The 18455-nt window shown below is 32.5% G+C and overlaps 1 protein-coding gene across 2 annotated transcripts; it reads right to left on the reverse strand.

Annotated features, from left to right (window-relative positions):
- Positions 1-730: 730 nt before the first annotated feature.
- Positions 731-16687, reverse strand: LOC134718645 (uncharacterized). 2 transcript variants are annotated; one of them, XM_063581293.1, is made up of 13 exons: positions 16574-16687; positions 12956-13205; positions 11898-12031; positions 11246-11326; positions 9355-9453; positions 8182-8427; positions 7409-7658; positions 5987-6117; positions 4857-4998; positions 3275-3493; positions 2765-2858; positions 1848-1914; positions 731-949 (listed from the first exon to the last, which is right to left on the reverse strand). In XM_063581293.1, the coding sequence occupies exons 2-13, from the start codon at positions 13203-13205 to the stop codon at positions 857-859; spliced, it is 1806 nt and encodes a 601-aa protein (XP_063437363.1). In that variant the 5' UTR covers positions 16574-16687; the 3' UTR covers positions 731-856. The 2 variants fall into 2 exon arrangements, with proteins under 2 accessions (XP_063437363.1, XP_063437362.1); XM_063581292.1 differs by having other exon boundaries at positions 5987-6120.
- Between the last annotated feature and the right edge of the window lie 1768 nt (positions 16688-18455).

Here is an 18455-nt window from a genome sequence, read left to right on the forward strand (position 1 = left end):
TACGAATTACCGATAAATCCCTTTATCAGTAATTCGTATATTTTCCCTTTGATCTTAAATCCCCTTATCTGTAATTCGTATATTTTCCCTTTGATCTTACTGCCTAATATTTCGAGTATCAATGTACTACTGGCTGTATCACTGAAAATATTAGGCAATACATTGCGTGACGTCATAATTACTGATAAACAGAATAATAGGTAGTTGAGTTTTTGATACTGACTATATCATGTTAAATATCTTAACTCTCCCTAACGAGCTCGTCTAGATATTCCACATGATAAGTCAGTATCAAAAACTCAACTACCTATTATTCTATATATATTGGACGTGACTTATTTTGCTCCTGAACCTCAATGAATAAACACATTAGATTTAGTGTACCGCGGAGAGCAAACCTGTATATGAAGGAATGTAGACTCTTATCAGTGAGTCATACAATTTCGTTGGTTTTGGTTTTCTTTATAAAATTGAGAATTGCAATGGGGAATGTATCAAAGAGACAACAACCCGATGTATGCACCATATGCCTCTAGCACTACTTATATGATTGCGAGGAGAAAATAAATAACTTGATGTTTCATGCAATATCCTCAGATGGTATAGTAGCATTCCTGTTAAACCTAGCACACATACATTGGCTAGCTCTGCTAGATAACCTATCCACAATAACAAGGATAAATTGAAAATTTTTAGGCTTTTGAAATATTAATACATTTAACTACAACAATTTGAGCGAGATAGGTTTTTTTATCAATCAAATATAGCATATTTTGTTTAACACTTAGTAATAAACGATTGACAAAAATACACTGTTTGTAGAACATTGCTGCTGGAAAAATCATTATGTTGGTGCTCATAACTTTTCAAGGGCTGCAGTAAAGTTGAGTGTTTCACCAACGCTGAGTTTTAACTTTCTACTGAGCATTTTGAAATAACATTCTGGTGCCTGTAAAATATTAGCCTATAAATGTATAGTTCTGCTGAAAATTAGGTGTAATTATTCAAAAGTATCAGAATTGTTGTTAATAGTTTGTCTTCTGATCATTTCCTCTTTTACATGGCGTTATCGTTCTTTGTTCGGCTTATGAGTTTATATATATCTTTGGAATCTTTCTCCTCACTTTTCAAACCATCACGTTTGCTCTTAATGACGGTAAAACCAGAAAAGCGTGTCAGACAAGCAATTTAAAACGTGTATTGTTTTTTTTGTTTTTTTTAATAGTACTTTACCGATACCCTACAGATTTACCAATAGTCATCAAGGGATTGATCATCTTCGGTCATGATTTTTTAATTTTCGACTTGTAAATTAAGACATTACTTAGACACTGCGATCTCCTTCTCCCGCAGACAACAGATCTACAAAATGTTTTGGTTTGACCGTTCTTGATTAAGATCAAACTTCCAACTTTCATAACGCCACTATTGCGGTGCATGCATAAGAACTGATAACTGTCTTGAAAAAAAACAAACATTAATGTTTATTATAAATACACCAATGAGTAAAAACAATAACAGTCCAAAGAGCCTGATACTCAGTGGTTGTATGTTGCTGTATATCATATTGTTTTGTTATGTACATCATTTTTCTTGTACATATGATTTGTTTGATATTATTTTAAAGCTGTCTATATATAGATATTACTTATTGTTGAAGGCCTTACTGTGACATATTGTTGTTAATCTATATTTCAGTTAATATCTTGTGGAAAGTCGTCTTAGTGGCAAGATAGTTTTTAACCCGGATTCGTTTTTTCCCAATCGATTTATGGCCTTCGAACAGCGGTATACTACTGTTGCCTATATATCCCACATCGTCCTTTTTTATTTACATGTATACTTACATCATGTCGCATATACTTTAGTTGTAAAAGTCCTTCACCATTAACATTTTCAAAATGATGACAACATCTACAAAAACAGTGTTTGAATTGGTGAAGACACTCATTTTATTTGAAACAAAATTGGAAGATATTCTGAATTTGGTTTTCCGAAATAAAGTTTATTGTTGTATAAATTCATGTATGTAATTTGTCTGTCTATTAAGGAACAACTTAACGACAATAAGCCATAATTTTACAGAAAATATCTAAATTTTAAAGCCATTTAAACGTCGCTAGTTTATAATCTGATGCAGTCTGGGTACAATTGTACACACAATACTTTTAAATTGATAACGACGACAGAAGTAATTGAAACTCAACCAATGAGATGACATTATTTTCATTTGACATTACTTAATGTGTACGTGTGATTTTTTTCCACGCCCTTCCAATTGAATGAAAGTACAATGAGATGAGTCTGTCAGAAATCGATGTTTAAATACTGACTGGGTTGTTATCACTGTCGTTGCTGGCCCCTTAAATCAGAATTGACAAAAACATATGATTGGCTGTAAAAAGGGTGTAACGTTATTGTTATGTCTTTCTGATTCAAGAATCCTTCAATTAAGGTTTACTTAAATTTAACAAGAGTCATCTTTATTTTCACGTGTGTTTAACCTTTGTAATCATTCGCGATCTTGGAGGGACCTAGTTTGGGGAAATCAGTCTTTTGTGGTTTACATACCTCCTTTTGTTGGTTATTCTGACGTCAATATCACCAACTAATAGATCAAATACATGATACGTTTGCATTTACCTATTATCTTAAATGTCAATTAGTACTCAAAGATCAATACACGTGTTACATAATAATATTTTATCCATCAACATGACCAACCAATGCAAACAGGTGTCCTTTTTTTCATAAATTTACTTACTTTTCTAATTTATTTGAGATCAGCCATTGTTTCACCTCATCAATTGTAGATATCTTTAGTTTTGTCGATGATTTAGATTCCACAGGCGTCGCAACCACAACAAAAATAGATAAAATGTGTGTTATATCATGTTTTTGTTGAATGCCTTCAACCACATGTTAACGCACTGTGCAAGTAGGTCCATGATGCGACTGTCAAACAAGTGAGAGGTTAAGATATCTATAAAACCAGGTTTAATCTACAATTTTCAACATAGAAAAATGCCTGTTCAAGTCCATTTGTTTGATGTGCTTGGACGTTTAATTTTTGCCATTTAATAAGGGACATGCCTTTTTGAATTTTCCTTGCCGTTCAGTTTTTTTGTGATTTTACTTTTTGTAGATGATCTTGTTGTCAGTTTAGTTTAAATATTTTTTTAAAGTGCATTCGTGGTCTTGGATAAGATAGTGAATTATCTATATCCTTTTATTGACGTAAGAGAACATGCTGAGTTGTATTCTTGTTACTTACCAATGGCAGTTTCCTGGTTTGTTTCCTCATTTCCTAACATTTTATGTTGTTGTAGTTCTTTGATTAGTTCATTCCATTTTGGTTCAAACTGGTATTTTCCACTAAAGTCTATAAATAGTTTTGTTCCTAGCAGAGCCCCTAACCAGCCATCGGGTTTATAATATTTTTGAACCATTAGTGGAATATACTCTTTGCCGCATCTATATGTGTACTCTGATTCTGAAAGTCAATCAAGTGACACTTATAGTCTATTTGGCATAGTGTGTTTTACTAGCTTTTCTACCTCAAAAAGAGATTACTTAAGGTGGTATGGGTGTCTTCCTCCATCTTCGAATGTAAAAAACAGAGAATCTAAGGTCCAGATTTTCTATCAAGTTAGCAAAATTTTATGCAGGAATGCAGATATTTAATGTGTATTTATTTAAAAGAACCAATTTATAAGAATATAAATTATAAATATTAATATTTTTGCAAATGTTGATTATTTTTTGTTGTTTTTATTTCTTTTTTAAATTGGCATTATAAGGGGAGGTAACTCTAAAACAGTGCATTTTCTGAAGGATTCTACATGGAATTTTCCTATATTGTATTTTAGCCGGAAAAAACGTACGGTGACCCTATCTTTTCTTTTGATATTCTCAAAGCATTGTCTGAAAGCTATCTTTTCCCTAAGTATTTAACAATTCTATCATTTTGTTTAGTTTCTAATCCCAAAATGGTGTTTTTGCCTGTATAGTCCATACAAAATGTGTCATTTTGTCACATCTTGTAGCTTGAGAAAATGCGCGGTGACCTATCATTTTTTATTATATTTTTCAACATATATCAATAGATACTACGTTTTGCCAAAGTATGAACAAATTCTATCATTTTTATTTTAGACTCCCATATCACCTTAAGCTGAAATTGACAAAACTTTTAGGAATTTTGGTTCTCAATCCTCTTCAACTTTATTTGGCCTTTATAACGTTTTTGAATTCGAGCGTCACTGGTGAGTCTTTTAAGGACGAAACGCACGTCTGGCGTTAATACAAAATGTTATCCTGGTTTCTATGATGAGTTTACTTACTCATGCGTTAACGGGAATATTGCATGATCTTAGAATAAAAAAATAGCTTTGTCTCGTCGATTCAAATTATTTTTCAAAAGAAGTGTAAATATATATATAAGTGTTTATTATTCATCAGACTGAATTGTAGAAAATGCATTGTTTGTCGCGCTAGTTTTGATCCGTATTATGAGTAAAAATTACGTTTTATTTATTTCAAAGTATGAGTTACAGTAAGAGGTAGTAAAAAATTCAAAACATTTCGAAGTTTTTATCACGTTTCCTTTATTCGTAAAGTTCGGTTTGTAATTTTATAGTACCTCTGAAAAGGATAATGTGATGAATTGTATTTAAAACAAAAATTTCAGTTATTTCCTTTTATAGTAAGCTTTGTTTTTGTTCATTTTTGAAGGTTTTAAATTGAACTATAGTTGATTAGTTATACGTCATTTTTGTGTCTGGTGGAGATATAATACACAGATAAGGGAGTATTTCATCGTGAATTCTTACTTCCGGAATGTGTTAAGCACTAACCTAATCGACAGTTCGGACTATGTTTATAACTCTCTGACATACAAATAAGTACAAGTGATGCATTCTCTACCGCTTCAGCCATGGCTTGTAAAGTGGATCCTCTCATTTGTTCTGTATCAATCCATATTGGTAGCCCTTTTTCCTAAAACAAGTTTATTAAGATTAAGTGTTCAATATTCATCATTTTTAATTATCGTATATGTCAGTCCCAGCCACGTATACTTGAATCATTTTTGTTCTTGTTCAATTAGCTTAATATGTAAAAATAAGATGTGGTATGATTGTCTATGAGACAACCCTCCACAAGAGACCAAAATTATACATCAATAAACCACCATCGTACGGCCTTCACCAATAAGCAAATATCATACCACATTGTTAGCTATCATATGTGTCAGCCCTATCTACTTATGTCTTTTTTTTTTGTATGCCATAAGCATGTTAATTTTAGAGGTCGTTTATTAAATTTTACTGGTTTGGTAGTTCAATGATTTTCAGATGGGTCTTAGCTCATCTGTCCATGTCATGCTAATTATCACCATAAAATTGAGCCTGTTCTGTCTGCGACCGTCGTCCAAACATTTACATATACATCATCTAATTAGAAATTACAATTAGCATGATTAATATATGACAGGCTCTATGTATAACCACAAAAAAATGTAGTATCCAGAATTACTGCAAACAATGACCGACAGAGATGGACGTTAGTTTCTCGGGTTGAAAATTTTTAAAAACATCCGTTCTGAATCTGGAGCCTCTACGAAACATAACGTTGCAATGTTGATTAGGTGCTTAATGGCACATAATTTCATTTGAAACCCTATGGAAAAAATTGCATTTCCATCATCCCCTCTGAAAGTAATTCTGGAAATTTAACAATATTTAAAAGAATTAATGTAATAACATTAACATAGGCACGGGAGTTGGTTCTCGATTACGTGATGTTGATTAGAAAAATATGTTTTAAAATATAAAACATGAGTCGGGTGTATCTTTGGTATATTTCTGTTATTGTATCACTGCTTTCATATAATGTATAGACTTTTATCTATTGGCAAGGAATAAAACATATGATATCACTTGTGGTTTTTTTCTAATGTGTAGATGTTTCAATGGATTAAACGTACCTGTAAAAGATCTTTCAGTTTTAAAACAATTTCCTTTTCCTTCCATGAATAGCTAATAAATAAATGTTTGTCTTGCTGTTTTCCCGTTTTAAATTTACCAGTTGGCTTTTGTTCGGCAAAATAATGATCTTCTGCTATAAAAACAAACTGTAGTCATCAAAATACATACATGAAATCATGTAGTTTTATCGAAACAAGTCAATTGTTCACTAGAATATCGTTATTACTTGATTACTATCACTTGTCATCAACTGGTTCGTATTCTTGCAGGTGCATGTCATTATCATTGTCCATATTTATCCGAGTACTCTCAGAACTGTACTTATCGTGTGTTTGTTGTTGGGATGTTTCGTAATCCTGCAGGAGCATGTCATTATCATAGTCCATATTTATCCCAGTACTCTTAGAACTGTACGTAGCGTGAGTTTGTTGTTGGGATGTACAAGTACCCGGCCACGTCCAGTTTTTGTTTTTGTTTGATACATTTATATTTGTATTACTGATGAGTAAAGCCTTTTTCGCTTTTATCATTAGCAAGTATGGTTCGATTTTGACAAAATAAACTAAGAAACATGGAAGATTATTTCTTTACTTGCAAAGTGAATAATTCGACCTCATTGAATCCGTATGCATGTACACTTCAATTTAATACTTAGCTAGCAATTAATAACGCATGAATCGTGGGTGATCAGTCATTTTAAGGAAAGGAATGTCAACATTGAAAATGAAACAAAGGTAAATCATTTTAAGTAGACCTAGACAAATGTGTATTTTAGTGAAGACGCCTTCTTATCAACTATCGAGTCGACATCGGAAAACGTCCGAAGGCCATATACGGTATATAAACATAGATATAGAATTTGTTTTTAAATAAACGATTGTATACTTAAAGGGACACTAGCCATCACATTCATTTTCACCGAATTTTTTTTAAATAAGCGATTGTATACTTAAAGGGACACTTAAATATAAATATGAATGTGACAGCTAGTGTCCCTTTAAGTATACAATCACAGTTATATTTGCTGTAAAAAAAATAGATATATTGGACACTATTACAAACAATGAACAGGTACAATACCTTTAAATTGCTTTTAACATTTTTGTTCAATATTTGCACAAAATCGCTTATTTAAAACAAAATCTATATCTATGTTTATATACCGTATATGGCCTTCGGACGTTTTCCGAAGTCGACTCGACAGTTGATAAGAAGGCGTCTACACTAAAATACACACGAAATGAAGCTACATGTTATCGAACCCATGTTCTGTTTATTGTTTATTTTAGAATCTTGAGTCAAATCGGTGAACATGAATGTGACAGCTAGTGTCCCTTTAAGTATACAATCACAGTTATATTTGCTGTAAAACAAAATTAGATATATTGGACACTATTACAAACAATGAACAGGTACAATACCTTTAAATTCCTTTTTACATCTTTGTTCAATATTATATAGTAGCCCCTTGATGTTACTTCTTACGGCTTTATCTGATGACTTCGACAAAATTTCTAATTTGTCTAGCAACGCTTTCGATGATTTTACTTCTTTAGCAACGTCATCATCAAATGTCATTGTCCACAAAATTCTTGCTGTTAAGGCTTGTTCTTCCGGCTTATCAAGATCTAAGATGGTTTGAAATATTGGTAACGCACCGGCTTCTAAAATCTGGAAAATGAGATATATTCAATGACTTAACTTTTTTTTCTAAATACACATGACAAACAAGTTTTCGTACTTACGAACGTTAGCTCAGTTGCAGTCTTACTGTCGGTGTAGTGAACATTAAATATTTTTTTTCATGTTAAATCAAAATACATTCTTCTTGAAATTAATCCCAAAAGATGAAATCAAAATAGTGATTGTTCGTAACGGCTCTAGGAAAATATAACGTTTTCATTTACCTTATAGATGATTTCTTTTTTCTAAATCCTTCATCACCTTCATTTGCTGTACACATCTCATAGATGTTTCGTTCACTGTGAACTTTGGACAACTTCAGTTACTTACATTAATATGTCAAGAATATATTCAATTAAAATGTTATTTATAGTGGCATAAGTAATTGGTCGACAGTCAATATGTTTCACAAATGAACGTACACATAGAGTTGTACTGTCTGTTACTGATATTGGCCCTTACCTCTTTTGAATCAATACAGTATGTCATCAATAATTCATACTTTGTATACCTTCTTTTTATTTGGATCAGCGCTTGCTAATTTTTCTATCCCCTCCATCAGTTCTTTTAGTTCAGCTCCACCGTAACAATAATTGCAGCTTTCTGTGGCTTTTTGTAAGTATTTTAGTATAGAAGAAATAACTCCTTTAGTATCAACAAGCATGTGAATTTCGCTATCATTACAAGTCTGAGCTGCTCCTATGAAGGCGTAGATCTTTAGTCGTTCGTCCTTAGAATCGAAGAAGGGCAACATTGCCTAAAGACAAGGGTCCTCGTTTAAATATTAAGTTTCAATATACATTTTGTATTTGTGTTATTTTTTTTATTCTGTGATTATACTAGCTTCCTAATATTTGAAAATGCAGCGATTTATCTATATTTATGCTGCTAATGGAAGGTCTGTCCCAAATGTGCAATTGTTATGTGGTGGTCGGTTTTTGTATACTTTTGTCGCTTGTAGTTTTTATGTATCTAATTGAGGCTGCCTCTTACTTTGTATGATGTAGTGTAAAGTGAATAGCATAAAAATCATGTTATGTGTTGGCCGTTGTTATTTTTTTTATACTTTTGTCGCTTGTAGTTTTTATGTATCTAATTGAGGCTGTCTCTTACTTTGTATGATGTAGTGTAAAGTGAATAGCATAAAAATCAACATGTTAAAAATACTGGAACATACATGTATGTGCATTAAGATGCAACTTAGCAACGAAAAGTACAAAAGCTAACTAGAAGTCAGGCAATTCTTGTCTGTTGTTTATATCAATTCTGCTTAATAATATCTTCTTGTCTACATGGTTTGATATAAGTGAGAGCTATGATGAGAGTTATGCGTTAGCCGCTAAAATAAGTTATTTTTTTTTAATTCTGTCAAAAGCAGGTTGGATATAGGAAGATGTGGTGTGAGTGCCAATGAGACAACTCTCCATCCAAATAACAATTTAAAAATTAAACCATTATAGGTTAAAGTACGGCCTTCAACACGGAGCCTTGGCTAACACCGAACAACAAGCTATAAAGGGCCCCAAAATTACTAGTGTAAAACCATTCAAACGGGAAAACCAACGGTCTAATGGTTTAGTTTATCAATCAAATACTTTGAAATTGATGTCAAGCAAGCTATGTAAGTAAATGTAAAGTGGCTATACAACTTGGAAGGAAGTACTGGTCATCATGACCCTCTTACCTCAGCTGTCTTACTTTCATTGAAATACTGCGGTACTGAAGTCAAGCGAGCTATGTTATGTAATGTGGCTACAACACTCAGAATTAAGGAATAGATATGCTGAAAAATAAATCAAAAGTATTACTATTCTCATCACTTCGACCATACCATGATCGCAACACGATCTTACCACGCCTCTACTGCGATTATAGTACGCTCTTAATGGGATCATTCAACGATCATACCACTTTCATACCGCGATCTTACTACGCTCCAAGCAATTGTCAACTTCGTGTTCTATATAAACACTGTTCCATTTCTTCTATTTCTCATTAATACGTAGATTTCTTGGAAGCAACACCTGCATGTTATGCACCAAAATCTTTCAGAACATTCAAACAAGCTAAACTAAATTTTTATTACTGAAAGTTTCAAACATTGACAAGTGTTTTATTTACCAAATAACTCATGTGTTTCTTTGAGAAAAAAAATAATGTGCAATTTTTGGAATTAAAGGGAAAGAAGATCATTTTGCCAATTTTGCAGGGCACTGGCGCAGGTCAATTGTAAATATATGTTTACCAAATATATTTTCTTTATCATGATACTCACATCAACATTATCAAGAAGTACATATAGGAAAAATGCACAAATTACAGATGAAATATTTAAAACACCCTATTTTGAGTGCATCTCCTGCCAAATCAGTATTTGTTGCATCTATATATATCCTAGATGAGTATAATCAATGTAAATAAGGTAAATTTTGGAAGAAAAAGTCATTTTTTTTTAGAAAAAAAAACACCCCCAATAATTTTGTACCATACATAATCCCAAAATCAATTCTAATCTCCCTTTTGTGTATTGAACCTTTAAGTAAAATTTCATAGAGATCCATTTACTTATACTCAAGTTATGTCTGGAAACCAAATGTGTCTTCTTAAAAGCAACTATGACATGATTTTAAGCATTACTTGAAAGCAAATTTTTGACATGCTTGTATTTTCCATTTCCATTCTCAATTTTATTTTGCTGTCATATAAAAACTTAAAAAAGTAAGCTACATCATGAACATGTAATAATATATGCAAGAAATGACATAAAACCGACTCTGAATTAGTACATGAAATTGATGTAGTCAGAACTCACTAACTGAAGATGATCAGAAATACAAATGTTTTTTTTATTCGAGTCAGATTTTTTTTTACCGAAGCCCTTCAGAGCTATCAATTAAAATTGTTTAGTCAAAATTTAACACTAGTATTAAAGTTTATTATAACAAACTGGGAAATACGGCCTTATTATCACCTTAAAAACTGCTGTGTACAGACTTATATGTGCGGTTTGGGAAGTTTTTATGTTTTAAGATATATCAAAGTTAAATTTATTTTGCATATCTGAAAGATAAAATAATTTTTGGTGAGGATCTGGATTCAAAACAATTTTTGGTGAGGATCTGGATTCAAAATAATTTTTGGTGAAGATCTGGATTCAAAATAATTTTTGGTGAAGATCTGGATTCAAAATATGTTTTTGTCCTATGCTTGAACAGATTTTTTATTCATCAATTTGGGAATCAGAATATTTTTTCAGGAAAAATACCATAACCTCTCATGCCTTTTCAAGTTCAATGTTCATTCCTTAAACATTTTCCATCAGAACTTATAATTTTATTTTAGACATAAACAATATGTTAATGTAGCCTAGAACATTCGTTCTGAACATGCGTGAAATATTTGCCACTGGACGTTAATCGACCAATCAATATATAGGACATTGTCTTAGTATAAAGCTGGCATTTAAGGTAGCGCCTTCCTCAAATTACAAAATGCACTTCGGTCAACGCTTTTCTTAAATAAATTTATTGTCATAGTTGTTATAAGTGAATATTTAGTTATTAATAATTTCATACCTCGTTGTCTAATTTGTCGAGGAATGGCTTAAATCTACAAATGTCTGTTAACAATGAAATACCACCAGCTTCTGCTATCGCCTGTAACGAAAAATACAAAACATGCACTTTACGATATTTATATGTTATTACAAATTAAAGCAATCTAAGTGGACCATGAAATTGGGGTAAAAACTAATATTTGGCATTAAAATTAGAAAAATCATGCATGTATCTTGCCATTAATGTGTTTAACACTGCGTAACTGCACATAAATATGTTTAGTTCAGTGATAGAGTTTTAGTACATCTATTCTAAGACTATAGAGAAATCGAGAATTCCGTTAGTTATAATTATCGTATCTATGTTCTGTTACATATTTTTAGTGATTGTGCCTTTCTTTTTTGCTTTTGCACTGTCTTTTTTTTTCTTTCTTTTTTTTCTCTGTCTTTCTTTTACTTTGTCGATGTTCTTTCTTTTATCCATTTCTTCTGTAGTGTTTATTTTTTCTGTCTTTCTTTTTATGCCCCACCTACGATAGTAGAGGGGCATTATGTTTTCTGATCTGTGGGTCCATCCGTTACATGTTTGTAAATAGTTAGATATACAAAAGCAGAATCTGCCGAGGTTTTCCGATTGTCGACGTTTGTCAAAATAAAGTATAATTACTTACTACTCCAACGCCTTTTAAAAAATTTGTGACGTTCATGGTACATGAGGCTATACCTATGTTTAGGTCACGTGTCTCGTCATCTTTGAACAGTAAGTCGTTGTAATCGTTAAACTTCATAAGTTCTAGTATTGATTCTGAAACATAATTGTATGCCATGATATTTGCTATTAAGAAGAAGATGATTCATGTAGAAGTTGTCTTTTTTTCTGACCACGTGAACAATAACAGTGGGGTGAAAATAGTTCTGACATAAACATGACGTATATGTTATAAGTCCGTTTAATTTCTATAAATCTTCAAAAATTTATTCTTAAAAATTCATTTTTACTAATAAATATGTATATTCTTTCTTCATGTGTGTTAATGTATGATATATATACGAACTCTGACTTTGAATATCATAATTTTGGACCAATAATGAAAAAAGTTACTCATTGGTTCTCTATGCATGTTTCTTCTAATGTTTAGCATAACTCTGGTCATCTGATTACTGAGTTTTCTGTTAGCATGCGTGCGTATTTCTCATGACATACAGAAAGCTCAGTAATCACATGACCAGAGTTATTTAAATGAGTAAAGTCGCATGGTACAATGAAACAGGTTTAAAGCACATGCCTAATGTTTTTTGTTTTAAATGGAAGGCTGTTACACTACTCATACTTACTCCATTGAGTATTTTTTATTGAAAAAATAAGAAGTAACATGGAGAGTCAATGATTAATTTTTTTCATTATTGGTCCAAAATTATGATATTCATAGTCAGAGTTCGTATATACCATACATTAACACACATGAAGCAAGAACAAAAATTATTAGTAAAAATGAATTTTTGAAGATTTATAGAAATCAAACGGACTATAGTATTGTTCTGAGCGAAGATTGCAGAATTAAGCTGCCGACGTTGCAATTAACATAATTATCTTGAAAGTAAACAGACAATTGCCTTATTAAACTTTTCCTGGTTGGCGAATACTAGTGCTAGTAGACTAGAACTTTGGCCGAAGTTCCATGTCTGCTTGGGCTCGACAATTTAGCCAGCTATGCTAGTTTGTACTTACCGAATACTTTCGTCTTGACTAAAGCTTTGTCATAATTCTTAGACTGCTTTGTGTCCTCAATGTACACAGCTATCATGATCCTATCGACACATTCTAGTTTCTGATGAGTCTCGCCATGTCGTAGAATAGAGTTGATGGTTTCTAAAGTTGAACATAACGTCTTCCTGTCTGCTGTAACGTCTATGGTAGGAATAACAGCTGCTGTTGATTTTCCGATATCTTGATCTTTTGTTGGCTTTATGCTAAACATCTGAAATTTAAACCAATTCTCAACTCATAGTTTTTTTTACATTTTGATAGTTTGCTATTAATTGAGAAATATTAGTGTTAGGTTACAGGGTACTGCATTTAAGTTTTATTTTTTCCTTCTTTTTTATTTGTTTGATACATTGCTCGCTTTTTTATATTTCAATATACAATTATTGTAGGAAATACAACTACGTACTGTGATTGTTTTTATATTTTGACGGCTTTATGTTTATAAACATCTGAAGATTAAAACACAAACTGAGAAGGCGGATACTTGAAGCTTTGGCTTAGAGTCCTTCATGTGTCTGTATTCTTTGTCATTTTAGGTATTTTTTTTACTATTCTTTACAGCTATTTCCACTTGTTTTATATTCGTTATATTGGAGCATCCCATAATGTTTTAAGGTGGTACACAACACTTTCATTAAATTAAATTTGGCTCGTTTAATTTTCATAAAATTTTGACAAAGTATTTACTTTGACCCTTTAACAAAAATATAAAAATTTCAAATATTTGGAACCAACTGTTTTGTCAGAAAAATTACACTGGTTATATAGCAGTTTGACAAACACTATTGTTGATCATTGAGAAGCTTATTATTCCCTTTACAACACAACGTAATAGACCACTTTCGAGTTCATCCGTCACCGGCAAAAACTCGTCAATTATACACGCCTTTATGACGTCATTTACCAGATAGAGGGGCTCGCCTGTATCCCTGCACTATTTACGTTCATCAAGCGTCTTAGTGATCGTCTTTGTGCAGTATAAACTAGAAATAATGGTTACTCTGTAGGTACTTACTGACATTTCCCTAATGACAGCTGTGTTGATTGTCAATTTTGAGAATTCAATTTGCCGAATAATTCGTACAATATAGAATTATAGTTTTCCAACCACTCGCTCAACATTGGAAGGAAGTGACGACGCCCCTAAACGCACAAATGACGATGATAAAGGCGCGTATAATTGACGAGTTTTTTTCCGGTGACGGATGAACTCGAAAGTGGTCTATTAAAACGTTAAGCTGATTTTACAGAGTTATCTCCCTGTAGTGTTAGGTACCACCTTAATTTTTGTATTATGGTTGTTTTTTCAGTACAATTCACCAATAATTCTCTATATTCTGTAAACCCATTCAGACCCTCATACTTCTTGCTTGTTTGCTATTTGATTAATCTCATTTGTCTATTTGTCTCAATCATACGTATTGGTTGGTGACAACGAGCGGGTACCATTCGGCAACCCTCTTCTCTCGTTAGGTGAGGGTAAGGAATCGGTCGAGCTGAGACGAATGGAACGGGTAGCTGTTTAACAAATACTACACATGTAAGATCGAATCTAGTGCAAAGGAAAGCAATGGCGTGTTATTGTTGTTCCTCAACTAAAGTCATAATCTTGCATTCACAATGTAACAAAACCGCTCATAGTCTTTGTAAGTTTAATACGATCCAGTTTCAGCAAAATGATTTTGATCACGCTACAAGTTGTTGTGACTGAAATCTAGAAAATAGTATCATAAATTGTCCATCATTCTCACAGTTACATCAACATATATATTCAGCAGAAATTCAATGCAGAAAGAACCAACGTATAGTTCTAAACTATAAATAAGACAAGAGTGCACACACTGAAATATCTCGCCTTCTTTACTTATCACTGATATTATGTTGATAGTCCTAAGTATAAAGCTTTATTAAAAACTGTCACATTAACTTAACATTAACCAAGATAACTAAACAAAGACCAATGAACCATGAGAATGAGGTCAAGGTCAGATGAACCATGCCAAGCAGACATGTACAGCTAACAATGCTTCCATACAACAAATATAGTTGACCTATTACTTATAGTTTAAGAAAAATAGACCAAAACACAAACACAGAGCAATGAACCGTGAAAAAGAGGTCGAGGTCAAATAAACCTGCAGGACTGACATATAGATCATAAAATATTTCCATACACCAAATATAGTTGACCTATAGCATATAGTATTAGATAAAAAGACTAAAACTCAAAACCTTAACTTTGACCATTCAACCATGAAAATGAGGTCAAGGTCAGATGACATCTGACCGCTAGACATATACACCTTACAATCATTCCATACAACAAATATAGTAGATCTTTTGCATAAAGTATGAGGAAAAACAGATCAAAACACAAAAACTTAACTATAACCACTGAACCATGAAAATGAGGTTAAGGTCAGATGACATCTACCAGTTGGACATCTACCAGTTGGACATGTACACCTTACAGTCCTTCCATACACCGAATATACTAGCCCTATTGCTTATAGTATCTGAGATATTGACTTGACCACCAAATCTTAACCTTGTTCACTGATCCTAAAATGAGGACGAGGTCAAGTGAAAACTGTCTGACAGGCATGAGGACCTTGCAAGGTACGCACATATCAAATGTAATTATCCTATTACTTATGATAAGAGAGAATTCAACATTACAAAAAATCTGAACTTTTTTGTCAAGTGGTCACTGAACCATGAAAATGAGGTCAAGGACATTTGACATGTGACTGACGGAAACTTCGTAACATGAGGCATCTATATACAAAGTATAAAGCATCCAGGTCTTCCACCTTCTAAAATATAAAGGTTTTAAAACGTTAGCTAACGCCGCCGCCGCCGGATCACTATCCCTATGTCGAGCTTTATGCAACAAAAGTTGCAGGCTCGACAAAAATGTATATGTTTTCTGAAATAGACTGGTTCTTCAAAGGTTGTCTTGTCACGGAATAGAAGTTTCTTCATAATATAAGTTCCAAATGGAAAAACTATTCTGGAACATTATTTCCACAGGAATAAATATTACGATAGATGTTCCTAACGGAATAAATAGTATAGAATATTTTTTTCCAACAGGTACAGGTATTATGACATTGTTTATAATAAAGTTTCCACTGGAACTTCTGTTAGGTGGAACACATATACGTTGACAGTCTTTCTGTTTATGTGGTTCATACGTATTGCTCGTTTCATGTTTTTTTTTAAATTTATATCAGACCTTTGTCTTTTCTGTTTGATTGGTTTTACAGCGGTTTTACACTAGTCATTTTAGGGACATTATATCTTGCCAGGTATCAAAACTTTTCCAAGTTCACAGGTACATACATGTAAGTCTGTACTAAGAGTAAGTTTTGGTCTGTAAATACAGCCATCATACTTGTCCGTTTGTTGATGAACCTTAACATAAGATAATTACGTCCCTTTTCTGTCCTTAGATACAAGTAAACAAACAATTGGTTATTAGATATGAAATAATAATGCATAAATAATAATGCCATAAATTTGCCATAGCATTTGTCACTTTTAATCATGCATTTTTAAAATGTGTATCGTACTCACCTTGATTTATTAAATCTTCATAATGTGTAGTAAATAAATATTTACCCCATTTATACACATTTAAACGCAAAGGCAAATCGATCTCAATTATTGATAAATATGACTTTAAGTCAGTTATTCTATTTTTAAATTTCTGAATAAATATGTTGACGTGACGAATTTAAAGAGAACATTGAAGTTTGAAAAGTTATTTGGATTCGGATGAATGATTCTTAATTTGGAGCGAATGTATTCTGAGACGGAAAATTTTATTATTTTTTTAGATTTTATTATTAGTGTCCTGAAATATTATTTTCCTCTTTTTGTCATCGAATAATCCTTCTATCTTATACATATGGTGTTAGAGTGGGTATTGTATTTCCTTTTTATTTACTTTATTAGAGACAACTGAAAAGTTTTTAGAATGTATTTCTTTTCTTTGAAGACAGGAGAACAATGTGATTCTTTTTAGGGAGCTACCATTTGATTTTTAATGGGGGAAGGGAGGGGGGGGGGGGCTAGGATTGATAATATTATCTTGCATTTTTTAACCTGTAATCTATGTCCTGCCTTTTCATTTTTCACTCTATTCGGTCTTATCTTTTTTATAAGCTTATCCTGACTTTCGATCTTTTCATAAATTGTCATCCTGCCGTTTTTGTCAAATTGCTCATCAACCCCTCTTAGGTCAGTCAGTGGGCCCCCTTTATGAAAAGTTCTGAATCCGCCACTTAGGCAGCAACCATTTGATTTTCTGGGGGGGCTATGGTTTTTTTCTGGAAAAAAGTTTCCAGGTTTTGGTGAAAAAAATAATTTGTTTTAGACCCTGAGAAAAAAAAATTGTTTGTTTCACCCTCAGCTGCCACTATATGTAATGCTAAAATTGAAAGAAAAAAAATTGTTTTCGGTTTGTCGCTAAAAAAAAATAGATGGTTCTTCGCCGAAGGCAAAAAAAAAGTTTGCACAGAAAAAAAACCATACCCCCCCCCCCCCCCCCCCAGACAATCAAATGGTTGCTGCCTTATCATGCCTATTTTTTACTCAAAACTTCTGTCCTGCCTTTTTTTAAATTTCATCCTAGCCACTATCCACACACACCCTTTACCAATAAAAATCAAATGGTAAATACCTTATCAATTTATTCACTACACATTGCAGAGGGTTAAACTTTAGGTGATTTGTATGGTGTTTAAACCATTATTGTTAAACCCTTACCAAAGCTTTGACCTACTTGAATCAATGTATAACCTACTTTAATTAATTAGCCCTAGAATTGACTGGAGTATGAAAATTCGTTCAAACCTGAAATTTTCATAACCGATAGTACAGTTAAAGATGGTGTCCATTTCGGTATGTTGGATGTATTAAGGTGGTACTCCACCCCTCCCCTTAATAAAATTGGCACGTTTAATTTTCATGAAATTTTGGCAAAGTATTTACTGTGACCCGTTGACAAAAATATGAAAATTTCAAAAAAATTTAACCAACCGTTTTTTCATGAAATTACACTGGCTATCTAACAGTTTGACAAACACTAATGTTGATCATTGAGAAGCATTATAACCCCTTAACAACACAAAGTAATTAAATATAACTGTAAAAAGTTTCTCAAACCACGCCTCTTTTGGTTTGTTTGGGGAATCTAGAATATTCATAGAAAATTAATGTTGTTTACATACTGGTTCTCAGTTCTGATATGTATGTTGCATCTCATAGAAACATAACATGGGAATGTTACCAGTAAATATACATGTGTATATTGTTTATATTGAAATATGTTGTAACTCTTCATTCGAGGTAGGAGTAGTTAAGAAAATTAGTGTCAGTTTAAAATCTGAGACGTTCATGGCATATACACGTTAAAATATTCCGCACACTCCTATATTTTGACCTTTGAAAAAAA

The sequence above is a fragment of the Mytilus trossulus genome, chromosome 5, assembly GCF_036588685.1.
Source record: "Mytilus trossulus isolate FHL-02 chromosome 5, PNRI_Mtr1.1.1.hap1, whole genome shotgun sequence".
NCBI lineage: Eukaryota > Metazoa > Mollusca > Bivalvia > Mytilida > Mytilidae > Mytilus > Mytilus trossulus.